At 31.7% G+C, this 15,180-nt stretch overlaps 1 protein-coding gene across 1 annotated transcript; it reads left to right on the top strand.

Moving 5' to 3' along the window:
* Positions 1-13,811: 13,811 nt before the first annotated feature.
* Positions 13,812-14,599, top strand: LOC145323276 (uncharacterized). Its single transcript, XM_080165704.1, has 2 exons — positions 13,812-13,834; positions 14,052-14,599. Exons 1-2 carry the CDS (start codon positions 13,812-13,814, stop codon positions 14,476-14,478), a joined length of 450 nt encoding a protein of 149 aa, XP_080021830.1. The 3' UTR covers positions 14,479-14,599.
* The last annotated feature ends 581 nt before the right edge of the window (positions 14,600-15,180 follow it).

Here is a 15,180-nt window from a genome sequence, read left to right on the forward strand (position 1 = left end):
TTATAAAGATAATACAGATAATATGAAATGGTACAATATAATAGTTATTTCTCGTATCGTATTATAAACGGCTTTCTGCGGATATAGAATGTACAATTATAAGATTAAAACTAGTTTTTTTAGCCCCAAGGTGCCGGAGGCACCGGCTAAAAAAACTGGTTTTAATCTTATGATTGTACATTTCTATATTCGTAGAAAACTGGATATAATACGATGCTAGACATAGTTTTTTTGTATGGATGAGAACCGGTTCCTATCCACCGGATTCGAATGAATACGAGAAAAATAATTATCCTTTCCTTATATTTAGTACTCATGGAGTAATATATCATCTGAAGAATAACTACTTGATATAGATTATAAAGATAATACAGATAATATGAAATGGTACAATTTAAAAATAATTATCCTTTCCTTATATTTAGTATTCATGGAGTAATATATCATCTGAAGAATAACTACTTGATATAGATTATGAAGATAATACAGATAATATGAAATGGTACAATATAAAAATAATTATCCTTTCCTTATATTTAGTATTCATGGAGTAATATATCATCTGAAGAATAACTACTTGATATAGATTATAAAGATAATACAGATAATATGAAATGGTACAATATAAAAATAATTATCCTTTCCTTATATTTAGTATTCACAGAGTGATATTTCATCTGAAGAATAACTATTTGATTTAAATAATAAAGATAATATGGATAATAAGAAATGGTAAAATATAAAAATAATTATCCTTTACTTATATCTAGTATTTAAGCAATGATATTTCATATGAAGAATAACTACTTGATATAGATTATAAAGATAATACAGATAATATGGAATGGTACAATATAACAATAATTATCCCTTCCTTATATTAAGTACTCACAGAGTGATATTTCATCTGAAGAATAACTATTTGATATAGATAATATTGATAATACGGATAATAAGAAATGGTACAATATAAAAATAATTATCCTTTCCTTATATTTAGTATTCACAGAGTAATATATCATCTAATTAATAACTATTTGATATAGATAATAAAGATAATACGGATAATAAGAAATGGTACAATATAAAAAAAATTACCCTTTCCTTATATTTAGTATTTAGCAATGATATTTCATCTGAAGAATAACTATTTGATATAGATTATAAAGATAATACAGATAATTAGAAATGGTACAATATAAAAATAATTATCCTTTCCTTATATTTAGTATTCAGGGAGTAATATTTCATCTGAAGAATAACTATTTGATATAGATTATAAAGATAATACACATAATGATACAATAAATAAATAACTAGTGTCTAAGCACCCAGAGGCCTTTGGGAGCGCTAAAAGAAAGGACGGGGAGTCTAACCTCCACTTTTTATTTTAGTATCAGAAAAAAAGTATTTTTGGAGGGGAGGTTTTTTTTCCAGGGACAATTTCTCTTGGTAGGGTAGCGGTACCCTCTCCAAAATTGTTATATACATTTACTGGATATATAGGAAGTTTCACTGTAAAGGATAACCATTGTCGGTTCATTGATTGATGAGATCTTAAGCTACAGACACAGATACCAGATAGACACACATTCTGTTATCTATAATACAAAGTAGAACGATGTCTGTCTGTCTGTCTGTCCGTCTGTCCCTTAACATCTCGGTAACCATTTAACTGATCGGATTCTACTCTTCAGGGAATATACCTACTGGTCTTGTGATGGTTTTAGGCTATTTTTTTGGGGGGTGGGAAACCCCCAACCCCCCCCCCCCAAAAAAAAAAAAAAAAAAAATTAAAAATCCCCCCCAATTTTTTTTGCGTAGGTACCTATTTTTCCACAATTTTTTTTTCTTATGGGGACATTAGTTCACATAAAACTACTGGCGGCAGCACCAGTAGTACCTAATTTTTTAAATTTTCTTCTTGGAGCAAAGCCCCTAGAGGCTAGGCTAGTTTTTATAAAAGGATTATCCTTAGTTATTTAATTATCAATGAAATAAATATCTACCCTTTATATAAATCCATCCCGTTCTACTTATTTCCAGGAACCTTTTTCAGGGATATAAAGGGCTAAGACAATAGACAAAAAATGTATGTACATCCTCCTCAATTATGACAAACAAAATCATCCCTTATGCAGATAAAAAATCATCGTTGGAAAATTTGGATTTGAGAAAAGTCCTACAAATTTTTAAGCTAACTAATAATTGAAAATGTTGGTATAAAACTTTGGGGACCGGTATAATTATCAAGACCCTCCCAGATCAAAATCAGGTGCAGTTTTTAAAAAAATTAGTGTAAAAATCTTAAGACGTTTGGTAGGTGCAAATGATAATCATCGATTATTAACCTATAAACAACAACAATTATGACCAAATGTAGCGCAGAAATGATGAGCTAATAATTGTATTAAGTAAAATAAAAGATGGTTTCTCTTAAATTGCCTATCGAGCACAAACCAGCTCTACCTATTATTATAATAAACTGAAAATAAGGGGATAGTTTTATACCAATTTCTTATAAATTTGGGGTACCTTAGCCCATTTGGGGAAAAAGAAAAGTATAGTGTAACTTAAACATCAAGGGTAATTGAAGGAGTTAGACAGTTTTTAAAAAAATAAAATAATAGGACATTTAAACAAAGGTTGCTAAATAAATAGGTTGACTTTGACTGTGTTATTGTCGAAAAATCCTTTCTGATATCTATCCGCTGGATTAGAACCGGTTCTGATTCATACATTAAAATCAAGTATATCATCGTATTATAGACAACTTTCTATGAATATTAAAATTAGATTATAAAATTTATATTTGTTAGCCGGGGACTTTTACCCCTCGAGGTTAACAAAACTGGTATTAATATTCTAATTTTTTATTTTAATCTTTACGAAAAGTTGTCTATAATACGATGCGATTTATGAATGTATACTAATTTTAAAACCCAGAAATTTTTACTACTCTAGATAAATCAGGAGATATAGTATTGAGTTTAAGTGACTGAGATAAACAAACGGATAGACTTCGATTATAAAGTAGTAGTGATTTTTTTTTAAATTTGGAGATTAAGATTTATCTTTATAGTGGTGAATTGTATTTTCAAGCAAATTAAATTTTTAAGATAAATACCATTTATAAAATCAATATATAATAACACTTGGCTGTTGCACTTTCATGTTCTCTGATACAGTGATTGTCGCAGCTGGCTAAACTGATAATACCCCCCATCCACCTCCTTTAAAGAATCACAACTCTAATTAAATGATTACAATAGACTATTGTATCCATTTTAAATGTGCCTTAAGCAGGCAAACTAGATTATAAAACTTTGGTTATCACTATGATTTAAAGTCCATTGTCACTTCCTTAGCAGAGTAAGGTTTTTTGTCTGAAGCTTAAGATCTCAAAAAACTACTGAACTAATTTAATTTTACATTTTATGTAAGCTCTATATAGGTCCAAGGATGGTTCTAGGCTATTTTATCTTTAGATACAAGTATTTGGGTAGTTTTAGGCTATTTTTCGGCCGTCTTTTAAGAGCCTCTTGATGCTTGGACGTAGGCGCTAGTCTATAATACAAAGTAGTTTTTTTTGTCTTTTTAAGCTAAAGATCTTGGTAATTAATGAAATAAATGAAATGTTCTTTTGACAAAAACCTTTACATTTCTTGGGGTGGTTTTAGGCTATTTTTCTGATCTTCTCTGTCTTTTTCTAGAGGCTAGGAGCGATAAATAGTATTTTATACAGTACAAAAATGAATATCTTGACCGTATAGACATTTAAATGTTATAGCATTCGCAAACATATAATAATAATAATGGCCAGACTTTTAAAAATTAATTAAACCAATTTTAAACATTAAACCAACAACCTATTAATTAAATAGGGTTTCTTTTTAGATTTAAATAGCGTGATGGGGATGGATAATAGATATAGGATATACGTTGATATATTGATAGTGAAAATTTTAGTTTGCTTATATGAACCTTATTTATTGGTCAGTTTGTTCATCCAGTAGTATGGGAGGGGAAGTGGTTAAGGGGGTATTGCTATTTTAGCCAGCTGCAAGCATCACTTTAACAGAGTACATGAAAATCTGGTGCAACATCCAAGTAATAATATATCGATTGTGTTGGGTTAAGAGATACACTTGGTGAGGTCATAAATCAAGTATAAAACCCAACCTATTAATTATATAGGTTTTTTGGTTTAATTATGTAATGTGTTAAAAGATACAACAGCCAAAGTCATAAATCAAGACTAATAATTAGTTTTTTAGGTTTAAATATCATATTAGTTTAAGAGATAAAATACCTAAAGTCATAGATCAAGTATAAAACCCAACCTATTAATTATATAGTTTTTTTTGGTTTAAATTATGTAATGTGTTAAAAGATACAACAGCCAAAGTCATAAATTAAGACTATTAATTAGTTTTTTAGGTTTAAATATCATATTAGTTTAAGAGATACAATAGCTAAAGTCATAAATCAAGTATAAAACCCAACCTATTAATTACATAGTTTTTTTTTGGTTTAAATTATGTAATGTGTTAAAAGATACAACAGCCAAAGTCATAAATCAACCATAAGACCTAAACTATAAATTATAGGGTTTAAATATCATGTTAGGTTAAGAGATACAATAGCCTGAGTCAAAAAAATTAATAACTTAACCTGTAGTTTCCATCAAGATGCCTAGTCGAGCATATAAACCCCTTTCTTTTTTTAATATAGATTTTGATTTGGGTTGGAGGGTATCCAAGTCGGTATTGGCATACATTAAAAGGGAAGCTAGTAAAAGTGGCGGCAAAGATATGACTTAAAAAATAACCAATGAAAGCTCTCGAGAGGCCACTATTAATTTTACCATTGGTCAATTACAGTGTATACTGGCCTCTCATTAGTTATTTTTTTTTGCGTCATAATCTGTGCTGCCACTTTTACCAGCTTCATTAAAAGGGCACCCCGAAGGTGTTAGGCATAAGATAACTACTATTCCCCTTTTTTATATTTATTTAAGATAACAGGGTGAGCTATGTCACATAGTAGAAGAGCTACTCTGTCCTATACTCAGTCAGTCAGTCAGTCTGTAATGCTACATATGAGACTATTGTGATTTTCTCAGTTGCTGTTAAAAATAGACTGCTAATGTTTGGTATAATTAATAGCAGCAGTAGGGACCGTTATTAAAGGTATGACGTGGTGTTGGTTCGTGGAGTTAGTACGACAACCAGCGGATGCCAAAATCAAGGGTCATATATAAATATTATTTTGTGACCACTGCTAAACGGCCAAACGGCCAACAAACACAAAGGGTTAAAAATTAATGGTCGATGATAGATACCCAACAGTCCGAGAATGTTTACAAATTATAAAAGTACAAGGCCAAAAAAAACACTAAAATCGTGTTTCTAAAGTTATACTTCATATCCTATGATATAAAGTAGTAAGGGTTTTTGTCTACAGCTTAAGATTTCGACTACTAAACTGATTATGTTCTCTTTTATTTGGGGAATCTTCATATAGAACTCGGGATTGTTTTAGGCTATTGAATTTTCAGATTTAAAATCGAAGAATGAATACAGAGGCTTTATAGGCCAGGGTTGTAGACGCTTATAAATAAAGTTAAACTTTTTGGTTTGTACATTTTTTTGTACATAATATGTACAGTACAATATTGTACGGCTGAATATACCTATCATCTAATGGGCTATTTGTGTTCAAGGATTGTTTTAAAAATTAAGTAATAAAGATTTTGTACAGAATAATCGCAACAATCATGGAGTTGTCCAAAAGAAGCAAAACATATAAAAATAATAAAAAAATATTTTTTTAAAATTATATTAGCATGGGTACATTGAATTGTAAATTATATTGGTTCCCAAAGTTTTATAAACAAATAAAATTTGGGATATGGGGTCTTAAAATTCTGATTGGTTTGTCCAAACTTTTCCACCAATAACATTAATCTTTAGAAGAGGCAATTTTGAATGTCATAATTTGGGTTGTACATACATTGTCTTACCCCTTTAAAATTATAGTTTTATTATCAATATAGCGTCATTCAGTTGGGTGTTGTTTAACTAATACTTCTTGATTTGAAAAATGTAATACCTGTAACTTTTTATAATGTTACATACAGATAAACAAATTGACTTTTATACTAGCTTTCATTCAGATAAATTGAGTATTAAAAGGTTATATACAGTATATAAAGATTAGATAATAAATACATATTTAGAATAGGTATATGCATACAGTAATTTTAATAAATTTTAATTATAAAACAGATACTTTAATTAAAACTAGCGGCTACGCCCCGAGAGGCCTATAGGGGCACTTGAGAAGGGGAGAGTCGAATTTAATAACCAAATTTCTTACTTATGATTTTAAAAGAAAAAGTAAAAAAAAAAATTGGGGGGGGGGTCAAAAAAGAAAATTTTAGTTTTAGTTAAAAAGATTCTAAAATTTTTTTTTTTTTTTGGCGGGGGGATTTTTTATTTTTTGGGGGAGTTGGGGGTGTCCCATCCTCCATGAAAATAGTTATACACCTTCCTGGTACCTATGAGAAGCTACCCAGTTAAGGAGAACCCGATCGGTTCAGCGGTTAGTGAGATCCTTCGGTACAGACACACAGACAAACAAACATCCTGTTACTTTAGTATAAGGATAAATATTGGTTAGTTCAAACTTTTCAACCAATGCTATTAAAGTACAGATGGAGAATTTTTTTCTTCTCATTACAGTAAGTAAGTAACAGGAGGTCTGTTTGCCTGTCTTTCTATACTGAAGAATCTATAGCTTACCGCCGAACTGAAATGTAACTTCTTAAAGGTACAGGTAAGGTTTGTAAAAATTGAATATAGGCGCGTGTTCGACTACCCTCTCCAACCTTGAGTGCCCCTACAGGCTTTTAGGGGGAGCAACCGCTAGCTATATTATAAATAATGTTGTTGAATAATTAACCATGTTAAGCTTACTTAAACAAGGAAGACAACATCCATAAAAGCGAAGCTCTTAAACGGAGTACAAACGGACATTAACACTTGTAGAGTGTCAGAACTGAATAATCAGAATATAAATGTATAAAAGTCGAACAAAATTGTAAGTAAATTTGTTTAAAAACTGCTTAAATACACTATAATGTTTAAAGACGTCATACTAACATTTTTAGCACTTGATTATAAAGTTGCTTTGCTTATAACATTGTACTCGAAGTCAGTATTAAAAAATCTGATCAACTGGAATATTTTATGACATTGCTAAAAAATTGTTGCTAAAATTGTTAAAAATCAACATATTTAAAATGGACATACGGACATTATGGTTACGATTATAGAGCTGCTATGCTTTTTAAATCGAACCTAACTACTACAGGAATCACCATGCAAAGTTTACATGTCTAAATTAACGTAAAAACGTACCGACCCTAATTATAGAAAAGCTTCGCTTAAAAATAAAATTAATATCTATAAAAATATGTAGTGTATAAGTGCCCATTATTTATGATTTCTTACCAATTTATCCACATTATTAGTAGCGAAGCTACTCTATAATTATAAACATTCGTCTGTCCGTCAGTATATAAAGAAAATTAATCATGATTTCTTACATATTTATCCACATTATTAGTAGCGAAGCTACTCTATAATTATAAATATTCGTCTGTCCGTCAGTCTATAATAAGGAACATGAATATTAATAATTCTTGGTGAAGATTCCCATGGCCAGTTAAATGTATTATATAATTAATTTGTTTAAAGATAAGCTTCTTATAGGTCCAGGAATGGTTTGTTACCATTTTTTGGAGAGGGTGGGGGGGGGGGGTACCTACACCTCCCATTTAATATCGCCCCTAGAAAAAAAACTCCCTTTTTTAAAACCATAATTTGAAGTTATGGGTTGACGTCTGCCCCTACTACTGTTCTCTTATATGCCTCTAGGGGCGCAGCCGCTAGTACTAGCATATTATTTGATTATTAGTTTCACTATTAATAAATGTTATCATCCTTGTTAGAATTTTTATGATTTTATAATATTTATAGTTAGGTAATTTAAGCACTTTGATTATTAATCTTAATTTGTCGAAGGTCAGTTAAACTATGATTATGTAATAGTTATTTCTCGCATCGTAATATAAACGGCTTTCCGCGGATATAAAAATGTACAATTACAAGATTAAAACCAGTTTTTTAGCCCCTAGGTGCCGAAGGCACGGGCTAAAAAAACTGGTTTTAATCTTATGATTGTACATTTTTATATTCGTAGAAAGCTGGATATAATAAGATGCTAGACATAGTTTTTTTCGTATGGATGAGAACCGGTTCCTATCCACCGGATTCGAATGAATACGAGAGAGAATATACTTGTGCTAGAAGAAAGATTACTCAAGATACATAATGTCTGATTTCACCAATAGCAGGAGGGTGGAAGAAAATTTCTCGTTTTCATTCGAATCCGGTAGATAGGAACCGGTTCTCATCCATACGAAAAAACTATGTCTAGCATCGTATTATATCCAGCTTTCTACGAATATAGAAATGTACAATCATAAGATTAAAACCAGTTTTTTTAGCCGGTGCCTTTAGCACCTCGGGGCTAAAAAAACTAGTTTTAATCTCATAATTGTACTTTCTATATCCGCGGAAAGCCGTTTATAATACGATGCGAGAAATAACTATTAACACTTATTATTTGTATTAAACTGAAATTTTCTACCTTCAACATTAAAGTTATTATGTAGAGCTGTTCTTCAACTTTTACTCGGATCAAGTCCATCACATGAAATACTGCCTTCATATTATCTATGTTTTATCTTACTAAGGACTATTTTTACAATCTCGATATTAGACGAAAAGTTAGAAAGGGAGGGGATTTTTAACTGTAAATTATACTTGTACCCAAAATTCTCATTTATTCCAAAATCTTTGGGTACTTTGTTAAATTTTAATTGGTTGTCCAAACTTTTCAACTAATAATTTAAACTACTAATACAGAAGTTTTGTTTATAGTCATTCAGCTTGTTAATATTTTTTCGTTCACTGACTTATACCTTGAAATCCTTTTCTTTTAAACAATTTTAAAAAAAGTTTAATAAGAAAAACATATATTACATGATTAAAATCGATTTGTTTTGTTAAAATTACCCCACCCTTTGCCTGGGTCGTGATTCAGCAAGTTAATTCCATTTGAAAGTTTGAATACTTGTAATGTGTATTGTTTGCATAAAATATATTATGTTATGTAACTAAAGAGAAGTGAATAAAAAGGGGGGGGGGAGGAGTGGGTTGCAGGGAAAATTTCACATTGAACTATTTGTCAGAATACTGGTCCCTTGTCCCTGGCCTGTATAAACTGGACTTTTCTTGTAGTACACCATGTATGTTCAGGGATTAAGTAATAAGACAATATATCACAAATTAATTTCCCCTGCCGCTTTTTAAAAAGTGTATAACATAACTTATGTATCTAAAGTTTTATAAACAAGTTTTCTTATTTATTGTCTTTGGGTTAACATAAGAGTTAATTTTGTTTATTATTATTAGAGTTTTACATCCATTTATTTCTATCTTTATCGCAAATATCACAAAACATATGTTGAACTCAGGGAGGAAGGGACATTTGGCAATTTATTACACTATTATAGTATAGTTTTCTTGATAACTTTTGGGAATTTTATTGAATATTGATTGTTTAGTATATTAAGTCGGGTAGTCAAACGTTTCAACCACTAATTGTAATCTACAATAGGGGTAATTTTGTTTATTATTATTTAATCGGCCAATGTCTTATCCCTTTAGATTCCTGTGTACTTTTGTTTTTGTACCAATTACACTTGTTTGATTGGAATAAAAAAAAGGTATTTTCCCGCATGTTGCATATAGACCACAGCTATACCAATTTAAAAAATATATATAATGTTCTTAATTTAGGTTAGGTTGTGTAGAGTAAATTATAAGGGTCCCGTGGTGTTAGAGTTCTTCAAGAAATAAAAAAAAAAGATTTTTATTTAAGCTGTGATCAAATTATGTACATTCCCAAAGATTAAACACAAAATTAATCCTTTTGTAGATTAAAATTAGTGGATAAAAGATTTGGACACTCACTTAATAAACCAACCAATTAAATATCAATAAAAGTCCCCAAAGTTGTTAAGCCAAGGCATAAGAAAATGTTTTCATAAATCTTTCAGGACTAGTGTTGTAAATGTCCCCTCCCTTCGTGGCTTTAATACTATGAGGCTATAACACTGAAGACCATTAGGGGCTCACACAATCTTTACCTAACCTTTCCTAGAGATAGCATGTTCAAAAGTTATTATCCCAGCTATGGGTGGCCTATACTAAAGTAGTAGGAATCATACCAAATACAATATTTATAGTCTGAAAATGTGCTTTGGTTAGTATCAGATTTGCGTACGTATAAAAGACATTCAAGGTATATAGAGATATAATATGCTGGGTTATATTTGTTAGTTTAACAATTTTGTCCACTTTTATTGAATTTTGATCAGTTGGTTCATTAACCATTAACAGTCGGGCCCCTTGCCGCACCTAAATCGGTCGTGGGGGGGGGGGAGGGTTCAACACCCCCCCCCCCTCTATTATCTCAGTTCCTATTAGAGTCCCCTGTTTGATAATGAATTTCCGACCTTAACCCTTGACGGTCGGGGGGGGGGGGGGGTTTCTATCTCATTTTCTGTGTGTGAAAGATAAAGAGCCCAAACTGCTTGACTTTTTAAGTGTGGGTATGAGACATAACTGAGAGTTGAAATTTTTTGAATATCTCCATCCTGGCGGGCACAGGATGCCAGCAAACCTGGCAGGGTCATCCAGGTAAAGAGCAAAAATATTTTTTTGACTTAAACAAAGTATTTTATCTTACCAAAATACTAAAATATCCTCTAGTAGTACATCCTCATATTAAATACAGGTGTTCAAGTCAATTTCAGGTTCCAGGTATGATCCTTCAAATCCTGATCCTTTAAATGGCTCCTGTGGCCGCAATTTTTGACTTAGAGACTTCAAATTTAAAACTTAAGCTTTTCTTACATGTCTACATAACGTGTTAAAATTTCATAAAGATCCGCCGCCGTTTTCCCGCCGACCGCCGACTGCGGCGGCTGGCAGCTGCCAAGTACAGCTGCGGCCGCTGAAATTTACATTTTGATATTTATAATATAAAATTTACACAAAGATAAACATTTTCTGCAAAAAAAAATTTATTCTAGCTTAAAAAATAAAAAAAATTACAGCCGTTTGAAATTTTTAAGTAAAAAAGGACCTGAAAACAAAGGTTGTTAAATAAAAGAGTGAAGGAAGCGAAAATTGACCTTGACTTACTTCAGGTCGGAAATTCATCATAACACAGGGGACTTACACAAAAAAATTTAGCCCTCTAGCTCTAATAGGAACTGAGATAATAAGGGGGGCGTTGAACGCCCCCCCCCCCCCCCGACTGATTAAGGTGCGGCAAGGGGCCCGACTGTAAGGGGTTAAGTAAGTCAAAGTCAATTTTCGCTTCCTTCACCCTTTTATTTAACAACCTTTGTTTTTAGGTTCTTTTTACTTAAAAATTTCAAACAGCTGTAATTTTCTTATTTTTGAAGCTTGAAGAAATTTTTTTGCAGAAAATGTTGATCTTTGTGTAAATTTTATATTATAAATATCAAAATATAAATTTCAGTGGCCGCAGCTGTACTTGGCAGCTTCCAGCCGCCACAGTTAGTAGTCGACAGTCTCTAAGTCAAAATTGCGGCCACAGGAGCATTTTAAAGATTTCTGGAGACCTGGAGGATCAGGACCTGCAAGATTATACCTGGATCCTGAAATTGACTTGAACACCTGTATTTAATATGAGGATGTAATACTAGAGGATATTTTAGTATTTTGGTAAGATAAAATGCTTTGTTTACGTCAAAAAAATACTTTTTGCTCTTTACCTGGATGACCCTACCAGGTTTGCCGGCAACCTGTGTCCGCCAGAAGTTTTCAAAGGTTGGTTCCAAATTAATGGTGTCCCAACTTTTTACCCGATGATTTTAAATCAGCAGAAGTGGTGATTTTGTTTGTCAACATAAATTTATTGTTTCTTATCTCTTAAAACCCCTGTGTAAAAGTTGAATATTATATTTGATTCTATGTCAATATATGGATAAATCTATGGTAAATACAAAATAATATTCTCAAAATATCGCAAATTCGTACTACAATAAATATACAGTTGTTTTTAAAAAGAGAGTTTTAGAAATTTCATACATAGAAAATAACTTAAATATAGTTATGGTTTAAATTATTCCAGTATTTAAATTAGTATGATTGTTTCATAACCTTAGGAAGGGAGGTGACCCTGTATAATTATATAGAACCATTATAAAATATCCCCCTCTTCGCCAGAAATGATAATGATAATAATCCCTTAGTACATTTGGGCGGAGATTTATAATAATGGTAGACATGTGAGCCAGACATGTGACCACACAGACAGACAGGTTACTTTTCTAAAAAGTTAAATAGGGTATTAAAAACAGGAATCTAAAGGGATAAGACACAGGAATAAGGTATAACCAACAAGCAAAATAAATCGAAAATAATATTTGGGGGGCAAATGGAGAGGTCGTCAATTTTACGATATGTTGCCCCCCAACGACAGCTGAAAAACACGTATAGGTTTCGTGATTTTTTCCCGAATTAATTTCGTTATTGGTATAAGCTGGATAAGACAATGGCCGATAATTTGATTTTCATCCCCAATAATGATACATTCAATTACCCCTACTGTAAATTTAAACATTTGGACAATCAACTTAATGATCCAACCAATTAGAATTCACTGAAGTCCCCAAAGTTGTTAGGACAACAAATGAGAAACGCTATGATAAAAGTTTGGGTACTTGTGAAATAAACAGTCCATTGTCCCCTCTCTCTCTCTGATTAAAACTGTCTTCCACAAATTTATAAATAAAAACTGAAAACTTTGGGCGGGGTGGGGGGTAAATAAATGATCTATATAGCTTAAAACCATCACAGGACCGATAGTAAGCTTCCCAAAAAATAGAAAACAATTTTGATACCTTTAATAACAGAAAACAAGGATGACAATATTCATTAAAGCGAAAATCACAAACGGTAGTACAAACGGACAGTAACAGAATGTAAATGTATAAGTCTAAACAATATTATTTGTTGCAAAACTGCTTAAATACAGGATGCTGTTTATGAACATACTTACACATTTTTAAGACTTGTACCATCGTACTTAGTTGTCCTAGGAATCTGTATTCCAAAATCAGAAGAATATTGTAATTATAAAAATTGTTGTCAAATAAGTTAAAAAAAAACGACATGTTTAAAACAGACGTAAGGTTATTCTGGTAATGATTATAGAGTTGTCACGCTTTTAAAATAATGCCTAACTATTACAGGAATCACCTTGTCAATCGATGGGACAATTCCATCGCGCCCAAATTGACAGACATAGCAAACCTATTTATAAAAAACATTGCTTTTAAAAATAACAATGAAATAACTAAAATATGTTAAAAATAATAAAATAAGCTTTTTGTCCTTTAATCCTTATACACATAAATGGGAAGGAGAAGAAATAACATAGTTACAAAATGGGCGGAGTTTTTTTTTAAATTATAAAGAAAACAATTGGGGGGGGGGGGAGGATTATCATAAATAAAGGAGGAGGAGATTTTCTATACTTTGGGGCAGAATGGTAAAATTCAGGTTCTTACAAAAAAAAGGGGTGGAACCAGGTTTTACTTGGTATATAAATGAAGAGATTTTATATCAATTCATCAGTTCATGTTTACCTCTACACATACAAAGTAAGTTAAAATTTCCATTATTTTGTATAATGTAGCCAATTATTGATTTAAAGCTTTAGATTTTACAACTCAATCAACTGATGGATTTTTTAGAAGCATTCAATCACAAGTCTAGCCACCCACATAATTGCTCCTAGGCTTCTTCTATGCAATACATAATTTTTATTCAAGTCTTGCACCTTTTATATAACATACTAAAACTAATTTACTTTTTCAGGATGAAGTTCTTAGTGTTACTGTTTGCCAGCTTGGCATGTGCCTCTGCCCAGGTCTTCTCAGTTGAATCTGGCCTCTACACCCCGGAGTGGATTCAAGACCAGGCCTTTGATGACCTTGATGTTTATTATGAGGAGGCGTTCCAAGATGATTTTTATCCTGATGAATATCCTGATGGAGTAGGTGAGCTAGGAGGTGGGCCTCCTGTTCCTGAACCCCCAGCTAAGGACTTTCCCCAACGACCTGGCCCACAATTTGTACCAACCCCAGGATGTGTAATTTTCAATAACGACGGCAAAAACCCGTTCTGCAAGCCTGGCTTGAACTGCTCTGGGAACACACACCCAATTTGCAATGGTTGGTTGATTGAGAGTTGTCTGTATAGAAGTCAACCCCGCAGGTTCTGTGCAAGATTGGCAAAGCTATAAAATATTTAATCTAACACAAATAAAAAATGTTTATTTATATTATATCTATATATCAATTATATTGTATTAATTATATTATTATCTTAAAAATTGTTTTGTTAAATAAAGTTACTATTTGAAACTTGTATTTTTAATTTATTCATAACTCTTTCTTCAAATATGTATGTTATACTAGCAACTACGTTCCTAGAGGCCTCTAGGGGCTACTTAAGGGAAAGGGGAAGTTGATCCCCTATCTAAATTTAAGTTTTTTTAAACACTAAAAAACCTTTAAGGATCTACACTGTGGTTTATAGTGGTTCAGTGGTTAACAAGATCCTTTTATACAGAGATTATTTTTCTCTAATTAAAATGTTTGTTAATAATTATTTACAGTCTGGGTTGAGGAGCTTTCCTTTCATGGATGTTGTCATTCTTATTTATGCTTTAATAGGTATTTAGTTTTAGCTACTCCATGATTCGCTTTGTCAGTTAAGAGAAAAATTAATTTTTTGATTGCTGCTTAAGAGGCACTTAAAAAAAGAAGGCAGTCTTCTTGCAATTTTAGTTACAAAAAAAAACAGTAAAAGAATCTAGGAGGGGACATTTTTTCTTGGTGCGATTTCTCTTGTGAAGCTGAAAGAAAATTAGTTATAAACAAACAATCCCTAGCCCATTTATATGGAACTTTACTTAAGTAACGGTTACCGAAATTCTTTGATA

The sequence above is a fragment of the Acartia tonsa genome, chromosome 6 (assembly GCF_053477335.1).
Source record: "Acartia tonsa isolate MP-2025a chromosome 6, ASM5347733v1, whole genome shotgun sequence".
Classification (NCBI taxonomy): domain Eukaryota; kingdom Metazoa; phylum Arthropoda; class Copepoda; order Calanoida; family Acartiidae; genus Acartia; species Acartia tonsa.

Excerpts from the sequence above, each read along its gene's own strand:
- LOC145323276 (XM_080165704.1), top strand. The coding sequence starts at position 13,812 with ATGTTTACCTCTACACATACAAA. Across the intron at positions 13,835-14,051 it reads TTTACCTCTACACATACAAA|GATGAAGTTCTTAGTGTTAC; the intron begins GTAAGTTAAAAT and ends TTACTTTTTCAG.